Below are 26,228 nucleotides of genomic sequence, written 5' to 3'. Positions count from 1 at the left end.
TTTCAGGACTTGAGTTACACCAACAACTCACTTTGTTTATGGCCATTGTGTCCAGGAAGTAAGCTTTGCCACAGAACGCTCAGGGTGCTCTTACTGACACACAGGGGCAAGTGATAAGTACCGGTAAGTTTCTCCTGATAAAAGAATCTGCGGGATCAGTTTTGCCAGGTTGGTGGTAAAATAAGGTATATGTCTGAGGTCTACGTAGAACCTGAACAACTTCCTTTCTTTTATCATAGCACAAGCATCTCTTAAAAGGATCTGTTGATGTGCTGCCTCAAGGCAATATTGATTTTCCCCCCTTCCCTGTAAAACACTTAAAGGATAGCAACATCTTCAAGAGCACAGCCAAGTACCAAAGCCCAGTAGCAAAATACTTATACGTGACCAAAGAATTGATCAAGGAAGCAAGAAGGGCTTGCATGGGGTGGGAAACGTGTTCATTCTTGTTAACACGAGCATCTGATTAATGCTGAGCATCAAAATAAAATTATGAATTTTAGGTGCCTCAAGAGAAAGGGTTTTTTTTTAAAAAAAAATCTTTTATTTCTGGTGGTGGTGTATTGGACAGAATCTAAAGGGCTATGCTGGAAGGACCATACCAGCGTGATAGTAGGAGGGCCATACAAGCTAGTAGAGCAATTACTTTGCCTGAAGAAGGTCTTTGGCTCAATCCTAGGCATCTTCAGGTAGGCTTCAAATGACTTTCTTCTGAAATGTTGGAAAACTGCTGTCGGTCAGTGTAGACAGTACTGAGCTAAGTGGACCAATGGTACAGGGTAGCTTCTTTCTTTAATATCATTTAGTCTTTTTTCAGTACAGTGGTACCTTGGGTTAAGAACTTAATTCGTTCTGGAGGTCTGTTCTTAACCTGAAACTGTTCTTAACCTGAGGTACCACTTTAGCTAATGGGGCCTCCCGCCACCGCTGCGCCACCACCACTCAATTTCTGTTCTCATCCTGAGGTAAAGTTCTTAACCTGAGGTACTGTTTCTGGGTTACCGGAGTCTGTAACCTGAAGTGTCTGTAACCTGAGGCGTCTGTAACCTGAGGTACTGCTGTATATGAAATGAGACAATGAAGGAATGATTACTCAAATAGAATATGCATGGCTTCACAGCCAGACAGGAGAACACAGGGTTAAAACTGGCTAGGATTTATTTATGTTTTTACTAAGTTGACCTGGAGATAATGGTGGCGGTATCCCATGCTATGCGCAGAAATAATAATAATAAAAATTCCTGTTCCTTGGAGGGTAGATGTTGAAGAGCAGGCTGGAACAGAACACTTTTTCTTAATACAAGTGTACTGTGTTCATAAATCTTTGGGGGTTTGGAGAGGAGGGAGCAGAGCATTCAGTCACATAACTATCAACAATCTGAGCTGATACAGTCCAGGAATAGTTTTACCATTTGACATACTGTCTGTGTAGCCAACCTCTTAGTTCCTGGAAGGAGGGCTGGAACAAGCCAGGATGCTTGGTTGCCCATGCATTTAAAACTGACGTTTTATTTTTAACCCAACTTTCTAGCCTTGTTTGAATCATTTTGCGTCAAGCTATTTTGCGTCAAGCTATTTCCACATTAAAGGCTTGCACTTATGGGCAGTGTGAATGAAAAAGTGATGTTGGATGTGACCCTATAGAATGGGCTTTAGATAATATAAGCAAGTTTTCTTCAAAATAATAGCATATTTCTTCGGTGTAATTTCCTCTGTATGCCAGCTAGCACATGGAGATCAGTGTGCCATTTCAAAGAATGTATAGATAGCTGCTGTGTGACCTCTTGGTTTCTTTTAATTGCAAGGTTTTTTAAAAAATAAAAAAAATGAAGGAACAATAAGGATCACACAAGATGAAGCTAATTTTTTCATGTACAGTTTTCTAGAATTCACCATGAAACTGGTTTTCCCGATTTCATGTAGAATTGGTATAGTTGCTTTATCTTTGACAGGGAGTCCAAATACAAGCTCCTGTAAGGACTCAATTACCCACAATTATAAATTCAAGCACTCACAATTTTATTTATTGCATCTAGTGCACCTTTCTAGAATTGATGCAATTCTATCAATTGCATATGTTTTAGATATCTGCATAGATAGTAATCATCTACATTAGTTGGAGGAAAAGAGTAAAACGGGATGCCCCTTAACTATCTTGATAGTTTCTATGAACCCAATATTCAAGTTGACTAAATTGAACCCTATTAAAATTGTCAAAGATACCGCAGGGGATTGACTATGATTGCAGTCAAAATGGAAAAAGCCCTTTAGCAATGCAATTTTTAATATTTATTTTGCTTACTCTTAAGGCGCATGGTTTACTAGGAATGGTAACAGATTCCCTTTTATCTTATTTTGATTGAGTACCAGGATAGCATATTAGGAAGCTTGGGAATAAAGTAGAATTTAGGAGTGAGGTCCAATTGTGGCAGCCCACTGACACAACAGCCAATCTGCTTGCAGGAATCCCAAATCCAGTGGATGGCTTAGGCCAGTGGAAGTGCACACAGTGTTAACCTATTGTATACTTCTGCTTGCACTATCACTTGCACAATGAAAATCGCCTGTGCAAGCACACCAGCTCTCCTACTTCTTGCACTAACCATTATGTTTGATCTATCCCTTGGTAATTAGTTTTCATTAAAACTGTGTGGATGTTGTATGCCTTGATACCTATTTCTATTCTCAAAAATTTCTTTTTAAAAAAAAAAAAAATTAACAATTTCAGCATAACAAAATATCAAAACATATCATATTCATTATTTTCCCCATTTCCCCCCACCTCTCCATCGAATCCCCCCTCCCCCCGAGACTTCCCTCAGCTCCTCTCTCTGATTTCTCAACACATATTATTCTCTTGCCACTGTTCTTTTCTTGGGGTTGCCTCATTCTTCCATCCTTGTGCTATCAAGACTCTTGCCGCTGTTGTATGTTATCGTGGCCTTCTAAGTCCAATGCTTCTTCCTTTTCCAGTTTTATACAGTCCCTGATCCATACCAAACATGCAGCCTCATAATACCTATTCTCAAAGATTTAAACAGTATTTGCAAAATCACAAACATAGAATAGTAGAATTTTAGAGCTAGGAGGGAGGGACCCATAGCGTCATCTACTCTAATTTCCTGCAGTGCAGGAATTGCAATGTATTTTGTTGGATCTAGAGTTGGGATTCCATGTACGGACAACAGTGATCTATCAGAAGTTTCTGTTGGAGGAATAGGAGAGATTTATTTTTAGTGATTCCCTCCCCCATGCCCTGTAGTCCTCTGCAGCAACTTTTTGAGGGGTGTGGGGCCCCTGGCAAAATCAGTGAAAATCACCTCTCCTTTCTCATGTAAGTGTAATTCTGCTGAGCACAAGTGTAACATTTTATGCCCCCCCCCAATTCAATATAAACTGAAAACTCTTCAGACTACTTAAACACTGTTTTTCCCCCTCTTGAGGAGCGTTAGCTGAATGAAATGAAGCCATTTAAAATGTTGGGTATAGCTGTTGCAGAAAAGTCAGCGTAGCTGCTGCTTTGGTAAACAGCTCTGTAACTAGATGCAGTAATGTTTGACATTAAATGATCTGGGCTTAGAATGATCCAATTGGAATACATTGTGCTTTATGGCTTTGAGCACCTTAAATTTAGTACACAGTACATGCGTTCAAATTATCACTGTAATAGCTTGAAAGAACAAATACACCATTGTACAGAATGCAAATAATGCTTATTAAGCTTGCAGTTGATTCTTTCTGATAGATGAACCAAATTGCTGTCGGGCTGTATTTACTTGCACACAAACAGATGTGATTTTGCTCAAAATCAAGATAATTACTCCAGGCGTAGTTGTGTGTGTGTGTGTGTGTGTGTGTGTGCGCACATGTATAGCGTAAGCAACTGTTAGGGCTGTATTTTAAATCATTCTGGCTTAATGAACAGACTTTCATGTTGCCCTTTTGAAGGAGGCAGGCAGCCTTACTAGTTTCACCAGCATAAAGCACTGGTACAACTGGTGAACTAGTTATTCCAGTTTGTGGGCTGAGAATTGTAGCTGTCGTTTAATAACACCTGAACATGCCTTATCTGGAAATTCCTTGCCAGCTCTTTGCCTACTCAAAACAGTTGTGGTATATAGCTGAGGGCTGAATTGGTCATTACATGCCCTCCCCATCTCCAGAGAAAGGTGCATTGGGAGAGGCTGATGAAGTAGAGAAGTGGGCGGGTATCTGCGCTTCAGCCTTTCCGAGCCGTAAAGATGTGTTTGTAATAGACTGAGCACATTTTCCCCTGGCAGTTCTACACATCACTCTTTCCCCACTCCCTCAGCTGCTTTGCATGGGGTAATTTACCAGTCATTTCTGGGGTTTAATCCTGCTTCAGTTTCCTACCGGCATGATGCAGGCGGGAATGAAACCAATAATACAAAAAATTGTTCTCCAGGTTTTAGTCTCCTTCTGTCTCTCTCTCTCTCTCTCTCTCTCTCTCTCTCTCTCTCTCTCTCTGCAAAAGCATTGGTGCTTCGGTTCACTTGGTGGTTACAGAGTTCTTTTGCCTTGCGGTTGGGCAATTGGTTTGTTACATCGCCTTATGCTTTTGTACCAGGATTTTCATATGGTCGTTGTGGAAAAGTTCCGTGTTTGTCATGCATTTGAAATGAGTAATGGCTGGTTCTATAAGGTGATTTTTTTAAAAAAATGCACAAGATACTAATATAGTGGTAGCTTGATTTGCGAATAGCCTAGTTTACGACCATTTTGGATTACGACCAATTCAAACCCGGAAGTGCGCGTCCTGGTTTGCGAACTTTTTTTGGATTATGACCCGGTTTTTGTTTTTGTTTTTGTTTTTTTTTTTTTGATTATGAACAATTTTTTGGATTACAAACCCCCCCCCCCCCTTTTTTGGAGGCCCTATTGGCAAATTGGAGGCCTTATTGGCCTTGGGTTACGACCTGTTTTGATTTACGAACGGACCTCTGGAACGGATTATGGTCATAAACCAAGGTACCACTGTATTAGTGCATAAGCAGTTGTGAGCCAAAAATTGTCCTGCATCCAAATTATTTTGACTACAACCTTTAAAGGACACAAGTTTGGGGACATAAAGGGTATGTTACAAACAATGCTAAGAAATGGATGCCTCGAAGGGAATAATTTTGAGTAATGTTACTTAGCAGTTCATGATATCCAAACAAGCAGGCAACGAACAGCATATAATCTGCACGTTGTGCGGCAGCTTTAAATATACATATTAGGAAAGAAGCAGATGCTTTCGTTGTGAAATTGACATGTAAAATAGCAGTCTTCCTCAGCAGGGTGCAGCTCTATCTGTGGCTCCTTCACATGTAATGAATAGCTAATTTATGCTCTATAGTCCACAAGAGACTGGAGGGAGAAGAGGAGTTGGGGGAGTGTTCTGGCAACCAAAGTCAGCAGGATGTGCTTAGATGTGCTTTTAACGGAAGCAAATCCAAGGATACTTTAGGGGTGGGTGGGTAAGGGAGGGTTAATTTATAAAGAGGATTGCTCATCTGTTACTTTGTGTTAAATTTTATTTATTGCTACAAATGGACAGGCAGACATTTGTTCATGTTGCAATAAGAGGAACTAACTGGCAGGCATTGGTTTCTGAATAATGGAGGGAGGGGGTTGTGAGGAGATCTGCTGAGGAATTTGCACTGGAGAATGGACCAGTTTTCTCTCTTCTCCTCCAGTGACAACTGCAGGCTGCTGTCCAATCACTGTCACATGAATGACCATCTGTTGAGGAGACCTCAAATTTCCAAGCGGTATATGAGCAGAGATACCTCTCCCATTCTTTTTGTGAAAATAGTTTGTGAATAACTAGATACCTGACCCGCTAACCATGCTTAAAACCTAAATTATGTAATAATAGCATGAAATTTGTAGACTCAAATATAAGCATTTCAACACTCTCCCCACTCCCCTTCTTAGAGGGTAAAGTAGTTGTTACAGCATCTGTTGTGATTTTGCAACCAAATGGTGATTCTGGAAGAAGAAAACAGAGGAAGTGTTTTGAGGCTCTTGTTTTCCGCAGTTCTTATCAGAAAAGACAGCTTTCTACTACATAAAACAGGAAAGACAAGATAAAGTATTGTAGTAACCTAAACCTACAAATCTTTGTTGGACTGTGGCCTCATTCTCACTGAGGTGGCAAACTTATGTCTGGGCTCTATGATGCAAGGCTGCAGGTAGGAGCTCACATGACATAATGCTCCTTATGAAATTCGTTACATGAATATAGTTCTTCAGAAGTCACTAGTGTTGCCCTTCACTTTGTGTGTGTAGGCTTTGATTGGAGTAAAGTAAAGGTCAAGGTGCTGTAGGGAGAGTGATATTATTTTGGAACAAACATTAATTCCTCTGCATGGAGACAAATCTTTAACATTGCTTTACCGTAGCTGAAAAATATTGAACAGGAAGTAATCTTTGAGAATAGAAACAAAAGCTGTAAGTTTTAAAAGTGAATGGAAGGGTAAGAAGAATGGGTTATTTTAGGTTTGTTTTAACATGTGATTGACTTAGTGAGGTGGCTGAACATTTCTCTCTACATCATACTTGTCTGTCTTTTTGTCTCTAAACTGATATTATGGGTGGTTTATGTGTGGCAGCTGAGAACTCGGTGACTTGGTTTGGCAAGTTCCTGCCAGTAAAGTTTTTAGTTTTGCCTATTGGAAACAACACACCCCTCCGAGGAGCTCAGTGTGCGTAGTGATGTGGCAAGGCAGTTAGAGAACATTGGATTTAGTGTGGTGTCCTCATTTATAGAATCATAGAATTGTAGAGATGGAAGGGACCCTGAGGGTCATCTAGTCCAACACCCTGCAATGCAGGAATCTCAGTTAAAGCATCATGGAATTTCACTGAGCTGTGCATATTTGTGTCTTGAGATCTACAGATCCTTATGGGGAAGGGCTGTAGCTCAGTGGTAGAGCATCTGCTTTGCATGCAGAAGGTCCCTTGTTGAATCCTCTGCATCTCCTGGTGGGACTGAGTATTTCCCCTGTCAGGCGGTGTAGACAATACTGAGCTGGAAGGACCCAATGTTCTGACCAATGTTTAGTCATCCAGCACAGGTTTAACGTTGAAGGGAGATGAGCTGAATTCTTGCTGTGCATACTACAGTGGTACCTCAGGTTACAAACACTTCGGGTTACAGACTCAGCTAACCTGGAAGTAGTATCTCGGGTTAAGAATTTTACCTCAGGATGAGAACAGAAATCGTGCGCTGGTGGCGTGGTGGCAGTGGGAAGCCCCATTAGCTAAAGTGGTACCTCAGGTTAAGAATGGTTTCAGGTTAAGAACAGACCTCCGGAACGAATTAAGTTCATAACCAGATGGCTAGGTTTGTGGAATATAGCAGCTACTTGACATGAAAACTGATTAGGTGGAAGTTGAGAATAACAAGGGACTAGCAAAATGTTATGGAGTTCTGTCAAAAACATTATCACTTGGCTTTGTATTCTGAACTTGGTTAAAGATGCAGCTGGTGATAATGAGAACAGGAAGTTCTGTCTCAAACAAATCTTACTTTAACCTTGGACATTATCATTTGTTTCCTCTGTGGCTGGATGTCTAGCCATTGTCATGCTTGTTCCTAGTTTGTGCGGTGTCAGTCAGCCCTTGCGCCCCTTCAGAGAGAGCCTAGTTTAGGGTTGCCTGACCAAAGTGTTAGGCACTTGACTGGGTGCCTTGGTCTTTCCAGACAGCTGGAATTTTGAGGTTGGTGTCGTGTGACCATCCCAGCTCCTTATCTTGGAAGTGTTCGCTGCTGCGGTTTTCTGTGGCCTTTTATTGCTGTCTTGACTGGAAACTATACGAGGTTACAGTAAAAAGTAAAATTATACCAAAGAAAGAAGGATAACGTCCAGAAGAGAGAAAAACCTCCATATGAAAATTGCCAACAGCATGTATAGCAAGTCTCAAGTTGGCTAAATGTGTTTGTGTTCCTTCTTCTCTTGCTTAATCATTTCAGTACTAGAGCTGCTTCGTAGTTGCTACAAGCCATACTCGAATCAAGAGAGGCCACAGGTGTTCTTTGGGTTTGTATGAACCCTGTACCTGTGTTTCAGTACTGTATTGTTGTTGTTTAGTCATTTAGTTGTGCCTGATTCTTCGTGACCCCATGGACCAGAGCACGCCAGGCACTCCTGTCTTCCACTGCCTCCCGCAGTTTGGTGAAACTCATGCTGGTAGCTTTGAGAACACTGTCCAACCATCTCGTCCTCTGTCGTCCCCTTCTCCTTGTGCCCTCCATCTTTCCCAACATCAGGGTCTTTTCCAAGGAGTCTTCTCTTCTCATGAGGTGGCCAAAGTATTGGAGCCTCAGCTTCAGGATCTGTCCTTCCAGTGAGCACTCAGGGCTGATTTCCTTCAGAATGGAGAGGTTTGATCTTCTTGCAGTCCATGGGACTTTCAAGAGGTCCCCTCCAGCACCATAATTCAAATAGAGCAATGCAATATCCTCATAGTTAGAGAGGAGGAGTTGTGGGATGCTTCCACTTGTGGAAAAGGAACACCATCGCCACTGATTTCTCCTTGCCCCTCCTCTTCCCTCCCTGAAAATCTCCAGATGGGAGGGCTGTGGAATGCTGCAGGGGAAAGGGTTAATCAGCACAAATCACCTCCACCATTAAGAGTCTCTGCTGGATCAAAGACCCTTCTGTGAACAGATGGAGCCCCTCCTTTTGTGGAGGGGAAACTCAAGATCATAGAATCAGAGCTGGAAGGGACCACTAGGGTCATCTAGTCCAAATGCCTGCAATGCAGGAATCTTTTGCCCAACATGGGGCTTGAATCCACAACCCTGAGATTAAGAGTCTCATGTTCTACCAAGCCACTGAGTTGATATCAAAACTTTGCATTACTGTAGAAGTTTTTTTAAAAATAGTGAGTACATTCCAATGGGGGGGGGAGCTTATTGCCTAAACATTATTGCTGGGTAAGGCTTTTAGTTTTTTCCCTGTGAAGACAGTCTCTCATCGACTTTTCATACCATTGACCATGGTATCCTCCTGGACCATTTCTGGGGAGTAGGAATTGGGGGCACTGTATTACAGTGGTTCTGATTCTCCCTCTTCAGGACCAAGTCCAGAGGCAGTAGCACTGGGAGAGTGTTTTTGCCCCCCCTGGTGGCTATGTTATGGGGTGCCACATTTAATACCTCCATGAAGCCGCTGGGAGTGGTCATCAGGTGTTTTGGGATGAGGTGCCATCAGTATGCTGATGACACTCAGCTCTACTTTTTCATAACATCTTTTTTAGTGAGACTGTTTTATCTTATTTGTAAATCAATTTGAGGGTTTTTTTAAAATACATTCAAGCAGTATATACATTTTATGAATAAATAAAATTAATTGAATGTCTTTTATGGTCAGGAAGAGATTACTAATTGAAAATTATGTTGGAAATGGATTGGATTCCTATGGGCAGGTAGAGAACCAGTGTCACTCCAAAAGGAATTCATGAATCATAGCTCAGTGCTTTATTTCTCTTCCCTTTCCGTTTTGGTTTGTCTTGCCTTTCACTTCATTAACATTCATTTGCTAACAAGACACACCCGAAGTTACTCACATCAATCTTTTGTTTCACAATGCTTTGGACATGCAAAATTGATACCCTTTATTTAATCTTTGATACTACTTATCTAATCGTTGGTACTGTGACTGGTTTTATTTGAAATAGCTTTTAATACATAACTACAGGCTAGGACAAATCTACAGTCGACCTTTGTGGACAGAGGACATTTCAAAAGTGGATTAAATGTGCAGTAAAAGTGCACTGTAGATCCTTTCCTGGATTGTATTACTTTGCATTGTAGGCAAGGTACCACATATTTAAATGCTTTCCTCCACAACTAAGTCTATATGATAAATTTAGCACAGCACAGAACGGTAGGATACGCTTTCCTACCTTGCATGCAAGTTTTCTGAGGGCAAGGGATCCTCTTCTGCATGGGGGAGCATTATGGCATGCAACTTTCCTCAGTGATATATACATCCTCACAAAAGTGTTTTGCTATGGTTATGATGGTGTAGCTTGGCTTTTCTTCTTCTCCTCCTCCTCCTCCTCCTCCTCCAAAGTCTGTGCTGAAGTTGCAGTAGGCATATGTGGTACTTGAAGGCCAATGTTAAAGTTTGTGTAGGCCTATTAGGAGTGAATGTTATAGCAAAAGGATGTCCTGCTAACTGCACCCTACCTATTTTGGCTGCATACACATTTACACAAGGGAAAAATATGTATATGCATCATGGCCATTTCACTCATGTGCATTTTTCACTTAAGAGCACTGCATAACTAAGATTAAGTGTTCGTGGTATTTCTAGGTCTGAACACATGGGTAAACTCATCAGTGATCTAGAAATGGTTATTTCTTCCTGTGAAGGTGTATTCTCATTATCAGGCTGTGAAACAAATACAGATGAACAGTATAGAATTAACTGAGTAACCCCTACAGAACCACTGAATATTGTTTTGACATTCATGTGAACTCTTTTTCTTCTTCTTACTGAAACCAGTTAAGTCCTGCCAGATTCCACTGATGGAAGGTTCTAACTAGTGTTTGCTGTCTGTGGAGCTGGAAAATGTACTGCCATGAGAGTTCTAAAGTAATGGAGGCTTAGCGCACTGGCCTGTTCAGTCTGTTTCCTGTTTTTTTCTGTAGTCATTTTCTACCACAATGACCACTTTGTGTGTACGAAGCTATTTATATGCACACTGTTCCTTTGGGTGACTTTTAGTGGCTGCTGCCGAAGACCACAGTTGCTGTCTAAGACTGTCTCTATTTAAAACTTCATTCTACTTGTTGATGAACCACAGTACTTTTCTCACTTAAAATGGCAATCGTAGACACTTGACTGAATTGTCCTTTTTTATTCTTTTGTTTCTTCAATGAACAGGTTTCCACCTGAGTGGCACAGTGACGGAGCCTGCAATGCAATCGGAGCCAGAAACTGTTTGCAATGTAGCTATCAGCTTTGATCGTTGCAAGATTACCTCAGTGACCTGTAGCTGTGGAAACAAAGACATATTTTACTGTGCCCATGTCGTGGCACTTTCTTTGTACCGGATTCGCAAGCCAGATCAGGTCAAACTGCATCTTCCCATTTCAGAGACTCTCTTTCAAATGAACAGAGACCAACTACAAAAGTTTGTACAGTATTTGATCACAGTGCACCATACAGAAGTTTTGCCAACTGCTCAGAAATTAGCAGATGAAATCCTTTCTCAGAATTCCGAGATCAATCAAGTTCATGGTGAGTTAGCTTCCTGTACAGCGTACAGGCTTACTGATATTCTTCTATCTGTGGTGATGTGCTGGACTTTATGGATTCACCTGCAAGTACAGTTACAGCAATAAAAGACACATTTCACCTTGGACTACTTTAGGCAATGCAGTGAAAAACTGACTGAAAACAGCTAGTAAGGAACGTTACACATACTTTTCGGAAGGATGATCATAATAGGCCCAGCTAATACTGGGAGAGAATATAATACGTTCAGTTGCTTGAGGTCCAAGCAGATATGGAATTGTCAGGAACAGGACAAAACAAAGGGTGGCTTCTGTAGCTGCTTAAGTGCATATTGTGTGGGGAGGCAGTACTCTGAAAACTTCAGTAGTGTCTAATGCCATTACTGTGACATGCCTGGATGGAGAGCAATACTTGACCCAACCATGTTCCAAAGGTTGCAGATGATTGCGACTTCATATGGTTTTATAGGCATCCTATGATAGTTCTTGAGCAACTATAGTGTCAAAAACTAACAATGGTAGTTAGTCCCATAAATAACACAGGAAGGATTTTATTTGGAAACATTTATATACCAGATTTCAGGCAGTGTATGGAATAAATACAAAAAAAAACCACCACCCTCCTCAATTAAGACAGCAAATGAAACTTTAAAGCAGGTGGAAACTTTCAGTAAATCAGTAAAATCTGTTCAAATACCTGGGTAAAGAAACGGAATGTTTGGTAGCTAAATGTTAGACTGCTGGACACGTTGAACCGTTTTCAGGGATACCAGGGTCCACAACATGACACACGTGAGGCTGAGAAGACACAGGGGTTTTGCCTAAATCTGCATCTTCATCTTAGGAATGTCTTATTAATAAGCAACATAACAATGAAATAAGTTCACAGTGATGACTGTGTAAACACAGCCTTAGAAGTTTTTTTGTACCAGGACTGTCCAAAATATAGGCTCCTGGAGCCCTCAATGTGGGGATCACAGGACCTTTTGCGTCACTCTGTTTTACTTGGAGCTAGAGCTAATATGCATAGAAGAAAATATAACTCAGCAATGGATAGCACAGGGTTGTTCAGCACCAGTATCTCCCATTGTTCCCTATAAATTAGCAGCTCATGTGTCAAGGAGTATGTGATGCATAAGGCAGCGTAGGGATTTGAACACGAGCCTTGTGTATCACTTGCTTTTTACACCCAAGAGGGAAGGGTGTAGAGTGGTTGGTGGTGTGCAATGGATGTTGAATGACAACACTTGTTTAGGGTACCAGGAATGGATGAGACAGCTGTTTTGGCATATTTTTAAGGGTTATGTTAAAATAGGGTTTATATGGTGGAGAATTGTCATCTGTGGGAAGGAAGGATCCTTTGGGGTTCAGTAGCAGTGGTGCCAAAGGAATTTGGAGTGGCAATATATGGAAAGGAATCATATTGGGATTGAAAAGTGAGGCGTATTTTGTAGACGCTAACTGGGTGTTATTTACCAAAGCAAGGGATTTATTCTGAAAAATGTTTATGTTGCTCCAGGCATCTGTGAGGTGGGGAAGTTGGCTTTTCTGACTCCTCTCACCCAGCAACCTATTCCCCTCATTTAAATATCTCCCATTTTAATTATTCTGTATATATGAATATGTCCTATAAAGGGTGTGTAGAAAATGGAGTTGTTTACATGGTGCACACAAATAGCCTGCCCCATGGAGCACTGAACTGCTACCATAGAAAGGCAGTGTCCCACCGCCATATGCTCCTGAGATGGATTTCATTCTCTTTATGGAGGTGTTTACAGAGAGGTTCTGAAGATTTTATGGAAGAAACAAGTTTTGAATGTGTTCTAGAGCTGTGTCTAGATACGTTGGGCCTCTTCCGTCTCCATATGTGTCATTCTTTTAGTTTTTATAACTAAGCTTGACAAAAACTAGTTAGTACTGAAGTAAAAAGTATGAGGAAAAGTCTGTTTCAGCCTTTAATACGGTAAGCTGTACTGTCTTGATTGTGATACCCATCCCTCATCTGAAAACTACATAATAGTTGACTTGTGGCAGTAGATTTTCTCAGTGAACTTTGTCCCCAAATAGGTATACAGAACTTGTTTGGTTGCAGCTGTTGGAATTATTTGAACATCAGTCATGAATGTCAGTCATGCAGCTGATAAGATGGCTACACTGACCAGAGCTGTTCCGATTCTGCGCATTAGCTCCTTTGCAGAAAAGGATTGAAACAATGAAGTTCTACCTGTGAACCTGGATTTTAAAGCACAGCTTGGCCACATTCAAATTGGTAGATCAGGCAAATAATTCTCTTGTTGTGGCATTTTAAAAACAAAAACAACACTGGTCAAACTGGCCCTGGAAAGACTTAAATGTCACGTGTTTTTCATTAGGTTTTTCCCCCTTACAATTTATCTTTAGAATGCCACCAGGATGCTTTCAACAGTCTTAATTGTTCTATCATAAACTTTGTCCTGGGACATTTATAGAATACTGACTAGAAAAACTCAGCACATCTTTATTTTCTTGCTGAAAAGGTTGTGTGGTGTTTGCAGCTCTGATTACCCAATTCTTTCCCTCCCCTGCCCTGTAGTTATCAGAAAGGTACAACTCCATAGGGGATACCATGCCCATTCAGTTATGCAGTTACCAGCTGCCCATGTTCATGATACCGGTATCAACCATGTAATGCTAGGTGCTGGGAATTTCCACAGAGTCACACCACCACAGTTTTGGATCGCTCAGCCTCAAATTAAATAGTGCAGCCTTTCCCAACCTGTCTTGAATGGAGCTGATGGAACTGTAGTGCAAAACATCTGGAGGGCATGAGATTGTGGAGGCCTGAGCTGGTGCTTAGGAGTTTCAAGCACCAACCTGAGTTCAGAATGAGACATTTCGGATGGCCTTGGCCTGAGAGAATGTGTGTTGTTCAAGATACTTAATAGGTAAGTTGCAGTAGGTGAAATAGTCTTTGAAACTGTGGAATATGGTCGTGAAAAAATGACTAGCTAGCAAAAGGTAGGCAAAAAAAGAAAAAGAAAAAAATAGTTGTTGTTGTTGTTTTAATGGCTGAATCTCATATATATGTTATGGTGCATCCTAATTTGACTAGGTGAATCACCACAACTTCACTGGAAGGCATCTTAGAGCCAGTGTATTACAGCACCCAAGATTAAATTTTATAAAACTGGTTTTGATTCATTGCTACACTTTGATTATCTATTATTTCTGTACACTGCCTTGTGAAGGCAATGTACATTGAGAGTTGGGTTTAAAAATAATTTAATAAAAAAGAAATTAAATACATGAAATGCATTGTGAATTAGGAAGTTAAATCTCATTAACTCACTAGGTGGCTTTAGGCAAGTCACCACAGTGAGCTTGAAAACCAACTCCTCAACACAGTTCTCAGCTTTATAAAAACACACACATGACATTTTGAAGACACGAGTCTAGAAGCTAGAAAATCAGCAAGGGTGTGGAGGAATAATTGGTGTTTTCCATAATATGTCACATATTATGACTGACTGTCTCCAGGGCAGAAGTCATGGGTGTGTGCTTGGTGCACTGAGCTGTTAGCTCTTGGGGAATATTTGTTTGTTCCTTTGAGGCTAAGATGGCAAAGCTGAGAAAATCAGAGAAGTATGTAGATGAAACCTTTAAGGATGTTGACAGCATCTCAGCTATCTCTGGCTTCTTGGAGGCATCTGGGCTGGCCATGGTTTGACTCAGAATGCTAGCCTAGCTGGATCCTTGATGTAAAATAGTAGACATTGTATCATATTTCCCCCTTAACCCCCCAGCTATAATACTGTGCAAATCGCTTCAAATGTGTTATTTCTCTGAAGACTTAGTGTTTGTTTGTTTACCTAGAACAAGTTTTGTGAATGAGCCTTCAGCCTAGCGTTTTCAATACAGTATAGAGTAATAAACTTGGGAGGAACCTCTGAGGTCATCTTGCAACATACTTGTGAACATACAATGTTTTTTTCTAGAAAAACCAGTTTCCAGTACAAAGATTTCTTAACAATCCAATGGCATCTTTATATATTGCCTATCTTCCACACACTGGTTCCATACACTTGCAAGTTACTGCAGCATAATCTCAGACAACATTATGAAGATACACGATGCGGTTCCTGCCCAAAGCTAAGCAGTTCTTGGTTCCTGGCCAGGTGAGTGTGTTCTGTGGGAGATGTATGGAAGCCACATGTGCCAATCTGAGCCTCTTAGAAGGTGGTACAGGAAACCAGCACAACAATTTAATACCTTTGGTATTGTGCCAACATGCTGATTGCCATATATAGTCCTATAGTTCTAAGTATTCTATGACAACTGTGCAAGAGCACAGCTTGCTGTCGCATACATATTTTGCTGCTGTTTATCCACACTTGTACTGGAGCAATTACTTGTTTTCAACTATTTGCAAAGTAGTATCAGTCTCTGGTGTTATAGTGCCTTGTTACCATGGCTTCCCTTAAAGAAATGTTTTTGGACAACTTTCAAGTTGCATCAAGTATATACTGATGGCATGCATTAAAAATGTCTTAAAATGCCAGAAAAGGGGAGAGAACTTTTAAACAAGTTTGTTTATGCCTTTAGATGTGCTTGTTTGTTTCTGAAGGCGGTTAATTAAAGGTAAAGGGACCCCTGACCATTAGGTCCAGTCGTGACCGACTCTGGGGTTGCGTCGCTCATCTTGCTTTATTGGCCCAGGGAGCCAGTGTACAGCTTCCAGGTTATGTGGCCAGCATGACTAAGCCGCTTCTGGTGAACCAGAGCAGCGCACAAAAACGCCATTTACCTTCCCGCCGGAGCGGGAACCTATTTATCTACTTGCTTTCAAACTGCTAGGTTGGCAGGAGCAGGGACCAAGGAACGGGAACTCACCCCGTCGTGGGGATTCGAACCACTGACCTTCTGATCAGCAAGTCCTAGGCTCTGTGGTTTAACCCACAGCGCAACCCGCGTCCCTTCCAATGCCACAAAAGTGGAGAGAACTTTTAAACAAGTTTGATTATGCCTTTAGATGCGCTTGTTTGATTCTGAAGGCAGTTAATTGGGAAAACTTTCTATAAAGCCTTAAGCAGGAATTGTTACCGTGTTTGAAATGGGTGCTGACTACGTTGTTTGGAGAAAGCCTAGTTTCATTTTCATATATGAAGAGGGACAAGAACTGTCTTGAAGTCTCAAGTGTTTGGTCCTCTTAGGGTTTCTGGTGACATCTGGCCTTTGAAACTCTTCAGTGAGTTTCGAAGCGAGTGCCACAGTTGTCTGCCAAATTACGACAGATATGTAGTGCAAATGGTTGGAACACTGTGCTTAAAATATCCAGGTTTTTGTTTTTTTAAAAAAATTGGTACTAGTAGCTTACACTTGAATGTGGCTTTTGGCCTGTGAGGTAGAGAGTGTTGTTTGGACTAAGGCCAGAGGGATCCATGTTCAAATCCCCACTTGGCCATACCACTCATTGGGTGGCCTTGGGCAATTCTCAGCCTCTTGTAGGTTGGTTGTGAGGATACATGGGGAAGAACAACACATAGTGTTTTGATTACAGTATTATAGATTTGTTCTTTAAAAAGGCAATAAAATGTAAGTGTAAAATCAAAAACAGAATAAAATTAGCAGCAGGATAAATCCAGGTTTAAAACCAGAAAAGAACAAGAACAGTACAAAAGGTTTTTTAAAGACCTAAAAAAATTGAGATTGAAAAGGGGGAAGGTCCTTGGGGGAAAGGGGACTATAAATATGGCTACATAAAATGTTGGTGAGAGGTGTATCCATATAAATGGTGTGTCCAATGTCTGATCAATACTATGAAAGGCTCTTTGTCCAAGTGTGTGCTTAATGAGGGTGATTACTGGCTGTGAAAAGACCCTTTAACTTGCAAATCCATTTTAACTAAGAAAAGAGACTATGCATGTTTTCTTTGGCTTTTTCAGTGTTTGCCAGTATCCCAGCTGTTAATCCATATCAAGCATAACAAATATAAGGTGGTGATCTTATACAGAGTCATACCACTGGCTCTCTAAGATCTTGGGCATAGACCTTTCTTAGACTTGAAAGACCTTTCTGGAGATTCTGGAGGCTGAACCTGCAAAGCACGTAACTCAAGCAGTGACCCTGTACAGTTGTTCTATATCAGGCTGTTGCATGTGTTCACCTTTTTAAAACATTGGCTCTGTGTTCTGAGGTTGCATGCAGGCAGGCTGATTTACTTTTTCGTATATAATATTTTATTGAATTTTACAAGAAAATATTTCCTTTGTAATATTTGTAGATTTTTATGTTGGATTGTTAAATTCTTTTTTGTTTTTTTTCTTGTAAAATTCAATAAAATATTATATGATTTACTTTTTCTTTTTCTTTTAAACACGCCTCTCCAGTCACTTGGTGTGTTAAAAGTCACTATGTCTGTGTACAGTGGCCTGATTGTATAGAGGCAGTAGCTAGAATTCAGCACCCATGACTGCAACCACAACAGAGATTATAATAAGAAATCATTCATAACTTCACCATATTTTGAATGTGAACAGCTTGATCCCCATGCACCAAGAATACCACTCCTTTCTTCCTCTCTCTCTCTCTCTCTCTCGGTGTATATATATGTAAAATTTTTCTGTTGTGATTGTAGGTGCTCCTGATCCAACAGCTGGTGCTAGCATAGATGATGAAAACTGCTGGCATCTAGATGAAGAGCAAGTCCAGGAACAGGTTAAACTCTTCCTCTCCCAGGGTGGATACCATGGATCAGGGAAGCAACTCAATTTGCTTTTTGCAAAGGTAGGTAGGAAGGAATATTTGTGGCTGTCATGAATGCTCCATCCACACACCGCCTGTTTTCAAGTAGGCCCTTTCAATTGGCTTGCTTCTTCCTTAATGATGTCCCTGTTTGCTTATTGGAACACTGTTTGGTATTACTACTAAGTGGTCTCCTGTGGAGGAGTGCAAGTCAATGTGACTTAAAATCAGTTGTTTTTCAGGCTACCAGTGGTTTTGGTGTCAGTATATGTAAAGCCCCCAACTGCTAAATGGGGAATACAAGGGCTTTCAAAAATAAATCCAACGCTCTTTGTTGCTAGGAAAATGTGGCTGTGATGTGTTTTTAGGACTCAAAGAAAGACATGCAGTGCACCCCACAAATATTTTTTTAGAAGCTTGCAGCTTTGAAGCCTGACTCATGACTTTCCACATGTTTTGAGCTTGCACTGAAGAATTAGTACATTCAAGTGAGAAGTTTTAGTATGAAAGCGGAATCATTTACGAGACTGGCTTTTGTTTGTTTGTTCTGGATGTTTGAGGTAGTTGGTGTTGAAGACGATAGTCCAGGCCAACCCATGCTAGCTCTCACTCTCCAGGTAATGGGAAGGTTTTGAGCTGGGCTAAGGAAGATGGGAGTTCTCCCCCCCAGGTCACTGTGTTGCCAACGGCCTAAGTGCGACAGCTGCATGGACGAGTCTTTGGTGGCCATCTTAACAGACATTTGCATGCTGTTCCATGCTTTTATTAACAGGTTTATACAGGAACATCGTATTTTTTTCTGCACTAAGGTTTAGAAATGTGGCACAAGTAGAAACTAACGGTAGAAAATTGGAACACTTGTCATCTGCTTGAAAGGCTGGCATAGTTGACTCAGTCCAGACTGAGATGTTGAAGTCAGGAGTCAAGAGCCAAGTAGGAGCCTGAAATTAAGCTCAATTCTTTGCATGGAACTGGGGCAGAGGCAGTTAAAGCTGCAGGTTGCTGGTGTTAGAATAATGTAATGTCAAGACAAGAGTGGAGGCAGCAGACCTGTCCCAGATCAGTGTGTGCCTTGCAGCTGAAACAGGGCACCAGTCACACTGAACAGACTGACAGAAGCCTGCAAAGACACCTATTTCTCCTTCAACCCAGTATTTGAAATGGATTGTAAAATATACAGAACCCAAAGGACAAATGTGGGAGGAGAGGGTAGGGAGTATAAAACAAAACAAAACAAAACAAAACAAAACAAAACAAAACAAAACAAAACAAAACACACGAGAGTGTTCTTTCCCTAGTACTGTATGTCATAAGGAAACTTGGGACACTGATGCACTTAAGCTGTAAGAGGACAAGATGTGTTGATTATGTGTCTCAAAGAATGATACTTCCAATGCATGGTACCTTTGAGATGGCATGAAAAAGCACAAATTTCCTCCCAATATTATGAGGATTAATTTCCTGTACTTTTTCATATTAAAATACATATTGCAGTCCAAACTAGGAGCAGTTGATGTATGTTTAGCCTGGAAAAGAGGAGACTGAGAGGAGAAATGATCGTCATCTTCAAATATCTAAAGGGCTGTCACGTGTAAGAAGGAGCAAGCTTTTTTTCTTCTTCTTCTCTGGAGGCCAGGACCCAAACCAATGGCTTCAAGTTACAAGAAAGGAGATTCTGACTAAACATCAGGAAGAACTTTCTGACAGGAAGAGCTGTTTGACAGTGGAATAGACTCCCATGAGAGGTGGTAGACTCTCTTTCCTTGGAGGTTTTTAAGCAGAGGTTGGCTGGCTATCTGTTACTGATGCTTCAATTCAGATTCCTTCGTTGCAGGGGGTTTGATTAGATGACTCTTGGGATCCCTTCCAACTCTGCAATTCTATTATTCTATGTACATTTGCTCATTCTATGATTCTGTGTACATTTGCTCATGCATTACTATCTAGGTAGCATAATTGCACAAAGAAAAATTAGTTTGTATGTGAATATAAGCATGAATGTTCATACTTTAATGTGAGAAGTTTTTTTGTATTCTGCACATTCATCAGTGCAGCTTATTAGTACCATCTATCTATTCCCCTTCCATGTGTATTAATTCTGTATTTGATGTGATGGTGGCGGCTCATAACACTGTATATGAATATTGTATTCCTTCCACATTTGGCATATTTTGTTCATTTCCAGTAATGTTAGGTATGCTGCTATCATGTTAAAAACAAATTCGTTTCCCTGTCATTGGCCTTCTTTTTGTGTAATTTGAGAGTCAAAACTTTGAATCTAGAGGATGATCACATTGAAAACTCCATAAGAGAACACAATTACCCCTATCTCAGTATGAGATATAAGAAAGTGGCTCCTTATATTTTCAACACTCAAAGTTGCCTTTTATAATTGCCTACTTTCCAGTACATTGCATACTTCTAAGTTGGATTACAACTTTTCCTCTCAGTTGCTACAAATCAACAGTATCTGCTGTTCCATAACTAAACTCATACTTCCAGTGACCTTTATCTCCATTAGTTCTTCATTTTACTCTTTGTGATTTGCTTCCAATTTCTCCCTCCCCTCTTTTTTCCATTTTCAGAGGATAGCATGTTTTATTTTGGGCACCTAACCTATGATTTTGTTTCTGTTGCTTTGATATTTTCTATCCTAGGTTCGAGAGATGTTAAAGATGAGAGATTCGAACGGTGCTCGGATGTTGACATTGATAACGGAACAGTTCATGGCTGACCCTCGCCTGTCACTCTGGAGGCAACAGGGAACTGCAATGACAGACAAGTATAGGCAGCTCTGGGATGAACTAGGTAAAAGCAACTCTCTAGCAGATTGTGAAGTGAAGGAAACGCTGTGTGTTAAGAGGTATTGGCTCTTGTTAAAGGAGCCTGGAATAACTGCCAACCTTTGGGAAATATGGCAGCCTGGGCACTTTGTTTTCGTGGGCAAAAGCGGTGCGTTTTTGCTAAACCCAAGGACATTCAGCCAAAAATAACTACTACATGACATGTTTAATAGTAAGAGCTGGAATGTAAACACTTCCTAGGTAATAAGTAATCCATTGTATTAACAAAAGCTAGGTTTGCAGGCTATTAATAGTAAATGTTTACCTTTGTGCTTAGGTCTGCCTATCTCTCAATTCTGAAATGTCTATGAAAGGACATACTGCTTCAGTAATCAGTTTTCGTTTGGTGCGGAAAATTGTGTGGCCCTCTGTTTAAGCTTGACAGATGGTATAGTGTACACCCGGGTCCCTGAGTTCACAGTTTAGTCAAGCGGGTATGTTTACATGGGCTGTTTAATATAATGTGGCTCATTTTTGTGCCATGCTTAGGTTTGAGGGGTAGTAGGAAGGCAGGAAGATGAAAACGCCGTTAAGTGATCTGGGTGGTGGTAGTTCATTTTCCAAATTAGACCACTTGCTCAGCGCCTTAATCAAACTCTCTCTGGCCTTGTGTATTTAAGAGCTGCTGAGTTTGCACAAATGATCTTTGGAATGAAGAGTATAGTAGTACTTGTTGGCTTCAGCTGGTAATAGCAGCTGAACTTCATACTGAAGTTTGTCCCAGGACAAGTATGATTGTCTGCTTGAAAATCAAAAGAATGCAAAGCTGGGAATCTGCCTGTATTTATTTTCTTTTTTTAAAAAAAGAAGGGCCCATATGCTGTGAGTATCTTAATCTACCTTAATGGAAACTGGAACTAAAATAACTGCCACGGTTGTAATTCACACCTAGTGTTATTTTGGTGCGTCATGTATTTTGGAATAGGGGTGCCATATTTTTACATTGCTCGGTATGAAATGAATATAACACTGAAAGGTCCAGAGGTGCGAATTGCAAGCTGCAGCTATTTCAGTTTATCTTCTGCGTAGACAAGCAATCAGTAAGGGAATCCTTGCGACGCATTCCATCAGCATTCTTCTGGACGAACTATATTTAATAATGACCCTGTGCATGTTATAGGGATCTGGCTGGATGAGAAGGGAGAGCAGTTTGGACCCGGTAGCTGACAGCTGGATATTCTCAGTTGTAGGGTAGTTAGTGGAGGGAGAGGGTTGCTGTGGTCTATAAGGGTTCAATCTCCTTTCTGCAATCCATTTTGCATGGTCACACTTGAAGCTGAAAGTGTGGTACTGAGGACTTTGGGGGCTTCAGCGTCACTCTGGGGTCGCCTTTGCAAGCCTTGCTCAGGATTTCATAGCAACCATGGCTGTGTCCCCCATGTGGATGTTGTGTTCTGCAATAGACAAGATAGGAGAATCCATGTATGAGGAAGCCTCTAATGACTTTACTTAGAACAGATTACTTACCTTGCTAAGGTTAGAGCATATATCCCTGTAACCTCCTCAGTGTTAGTAGACTTTCAAAGGCAAATTGATCTGGATGGTTTTACGCTAGCCCCAGGAGATAATTCAGCAAACTCTGCAAACTGTTGTTTTGAAGCTCTTTGAATAGTAAACTTGGGGAGTTTACACAGTGGCTCTTCTTTCCGGAGCCCACATGTGTACAGGGAAGTGAGGGCAAAGAGTCATCTCTTAGAGTACAAATGTGCAAACTGCTTTGAGGGTTTGCTTGTTTGGTTTTACAATCAAGAGGTGTATACATTTTATGAAATAAAATCAGTAAGTACTGGATAAATGGCCAGTCTTGACTGAACATGGATTGGGGCCAGTTTGAAGGCTTGTGCTATGACAGTGATCTTTCTCTGCCCTCACTGAGAGCGCGTTCCAAAAATGTCTGCTGGAGATTGCACAGCTACGGAGTGGTGAAGGCATTGCTCCAGTATAATGTGTGTTTTTATGGGGCTTTAGAACCTTCAGTGGTGGGCTGGGAACTGTTTTGCAGAGTGCTTTGTAGATCAAATAACTCAAATCATTCTTTCTTGCATTCCACTTTAGTAGCAGGAATTAGAGCAGAAATGTCTTCAGATTTATTGGATGAATTTCAGTTGTTGTTGCCTCATGATGTGGATCAAGTGTTTGGAGCTGTTGACATTACTGCTTGCTCATTTGACCCATGCCCATCCTGCCTAATGTAAGTTTGGCAGGAGAGGCTATTGGATTCTGTGTTGGTTAATATGAGCCCTTCACTACCGCGGCAGTGCAATCTATCAAAGAAATGTCTTCTCGCAAACTTATTTTTGGTAAATATGGCTATAAGCAGGCATATTTGGATGAAACTGATAATCTAAATCCATTTCAAACCTAGTTTCAGGATAGAAATTACTCTGATCGCCCTGAACAGGCCACACTTGTAGAATAGTAGGGAATCCTGTTGGATTCTCTTGATGGTTTTCAGTGCCATCAACCACGGTGGCCTTCTGGACTGCTTGTGTAGGTTAGGAGTAGAACATACCATTCTGCACTGGCTCCACTTCTGCCAAGTAGGGCTGTTTCAGTTTGTGCTGGGAGTACTGCTCCAGTTGTGTTGTGGACTTCCATCTTATCTCTAGTGTTAGTTAATAACTACATGAGGTCACTTGGGGTCTGAAGCTCTGTCCAGTAGCAGATGATAGCCAGCTATGTTTCTCCTTCCTTCTGTGTCCTATGTGGCAAAATTGCCTGAAGCTGGTAAAGGCCTGGGTATGAGTACGACAAAACTCAGTTGGACAATCTGTATATTAATTTAATGTAATCATGCCCAAAATCATCTCTCAAATCTGTAAATGCAATCCTCAAAATAGTTGTCCAGATACACAGCCCTCAATATAGTTGTTCCCTTATTATGTGGTTTACATTCTCATCTGAAAAGAAAGGTTGTGCCAGGGTCAGTTGAAGTGTCTGTCCTTAAGCGATAAAGGTTGTTTGGTCGGTGTGTTTCTCATTTTCCAAAAACTGAAGCAACACAGTGTTGGACTCTGAGCCTTCTTCCCTTGGAGGTTCCCCAGCTGGTTCCTCCCACCATTCCTCTGCATTCAACCAGTCCATGACTTCTATCAGAGTGGCCACAGGGGCTTGGGAGATGTCAGGATCCAGCCCACTGGCCAGCTACAGTTTTCCCACAGCAGTCCTAGATGCTCAGCTGAGTAATGCATACTTAATCAAAGTTTTAATAATTTAGTATAGGGCTAGTCCTCCCATGAAATTGCCTGTTACCCCTGAATTTGAAATTGTCAATTCAAGCCCATGTAGTAAGTGCATGCGGGGCGGGCGGGGGGGAGCCTGTTTCAGTTACTAGGGTGGCAGAGTGCACTGATCCCACATACCTCAAGGGCTGAAGTGAACCCGCAGCTGGAAATCCCACTAAACATTGCCAATAGCAACCCAGAGGTAAGGAGATGAGCAGGTGGCAAATGAAGTATTCATCCAATGTCAACTAATTCTTCTTTAGCCCAGTTTGGAAGCAAGTCAGATTTGGAAAAGCTTAATAATAATAATAATAATAATACTTTGGTTTTTCAGATTAAAATTTTAGCCATATATCAAACATACAACATAAAAACAAGATTCCAAGGAATCTCTTGGACTTCTCCCCTTACCCTGGTTAATAATTTCCTCTTGCATCTTTTATGATAATCCAAATCTTTTACATCTCCATTGTGTCCAAAGTTCACCATTAAACTACAAGTGATTTTCCAATCAGATTTGGAAAAGCTAGCACAAACTTTCCTTAAATTCAGTAGGAAGTTTGCAGAAGTTTGTTTGTTTTGCTGATTATATATATCTATATAGAGAGAGAGAGTGTGCATCAATTATATTTTAGTTATCCTGTTTGTGAGCCAGTGCAGTGGAAAGGCTCATCTGAGAAGGTTTACTTAACCCCTCTTGCACAAGGACATGTGCGTTCCATTAAAAGTTGCTCTTCCAGGCTGTGCCTCAGTTCAATTTAGCTGCCACCAGTTCCTAGATGTTAGACTATCCGGCTTCAAAGTGACAGCTGCCCTCAGAAGAGTTCCTGAGGAGGGCTTCTCCTTGGAAAAGATCTGATTACTCTAGGCACTTCTAAAGCCTCCCCACCCTTCTCCCTGAACCCACTACATATATCACCCTCCAGCTTTTTAAAACAAAGGTTTTCGTTGTGATAAGTACAGATTGCTAAAATTGTCAATGCTCTTTGGTGTCTTCCAGACAGCAAAAAGGAAAGTTTACATCTATAACCAGGCTCATACCTGTATGGTTCACAGGCCAAACCTAGAGTCTTAACTTTGGCTTTGAGAAGTGTATCTTCAGCTGAAAGATGGAAAGAAATTCCTCTCATCCCACAGATTCGGCTAATGTCCCCCCCCCCCAATCTGGAGCAAGCTACCTTTTAATGAGGATGCTTTTTAAAAAGAGGGATTTCCTTTCTAGAACTTTTCTGGAAGGCTGAGCTAACTTTAGATGCTAATTGAGATCTACCCAACACCAGCAAGAATCCCAAATTCAGGTGGGAAGCAGACAGTACTTCCTTTGAATACTACACTTCACTTAGTATGCTAATAGTGACTACAAAGAACTTCCCCAGTTAGGATCCTTTCAAAGGCCAAAAAGGTCTAGCTGACAGGATGGCCCATTAAGATAAGGGAAAGTGTCCTTGTTTTGCAAGAGATGTTCATTTACATTTGAAAGATGCATCAAACAAGCAAAAACTAACCAAGGGGAAGTGGTGGTGATTATTTTGAAATCCACATTTCCCAGAATTGACATCACACATTTACACAATAGACTGTGATATGGGTCAGCTCTCCCTTACAAAGCAAACATTTGACCACATCTGTAATTACAAATACAGTAGTTGTTCACACCTAAGATTCAACTAGGATTGATTCAGAGTTTTAACAGTAAGTTTACTGTTTGCAGGATTTTGCCTGGTGTATGTAGTCACTGTGCCAACTAAATATTTTTAAGACCACCCTGTGACTGAACATGGTTTTGGAAAGCAGTTTATACAACTATCCTTATACAGTGGTACCTCGGGTTAAGTACTTAATTCGTTCCGGAGGTCCGTTCTTAACCTGAAACTGTTCTTAACCTGAAACACCACTTTAGCTAATGAGGCCTCCTGCTGCCGCCGCGCTGCCGGAGCCCGATTTCTGTTCTCATCCTGAAGCTAAGTTCTTAACCTGAAGCACTATTTCTGGGTTAGCGGAGTCTGTAACCTGAAGCGTATGTAACCTGAAGCGTATGTAACCCGAGGTACCACTGTACTGGAGCAAGGAGACTGAGCTCATATTGCCAACCTGTCAGTTGGCAAGAAGCCAAAATATCAAGAAGTGATAACTCTTTTTAAAGGTAAAGGGACCCCTGACCATTGTGTCCAGTCATGACCGACT

General features: G+C 41.1%; 1 protein-coding gene across 2 annotated transcripts in view; it reads left to right on the top strand.

The window, feature by feature from the left end:
• ZSWIM6 (zinc finger SWIM-type containing 6) overlaps window positions 1-26,228 on the top strand; it is a 96,819-nt gene that overhangs the window by 34,148 nt on the left and 36,443 nt on the right. For both annotated transcript variants that reach the window (XM_081880699.1, XM_081880698.1), the window contains exons 2-4: window positions 10,905-11,261; window positions 17,871-18,019; window positions 20,635-20,785. In XM_081880699.1, coding sequence (XP_081736825.1) covers window positions 10,905-11,261; window positions 17,871-18,019; window positions 20,635-20,785 — 657 coding nt within the window. The remainder of the gene's footprint in view (window positions 1-10,904; window positions 11,262-17,870; window positions 18,020-20,634; window positions 20,786-26,228) is intronic.

The sequence above is a fragment of the Podarcis erhardii genome (assembly GCF_964252035.2).
Source record: "Podarcis erhardii genome assembly, chromosome: 11".
Taxonomy (NCBI): Eukaryota; Metazoa; Chordata; class Lepidosauria; order Squamata; family Lacertidae; genus Podarcis; species Podarcis erhardii.
Note: the sequence above shows the minus strand (reverse complement) of the source record. Positions and strands in the feature narration are given on the sequence as shown.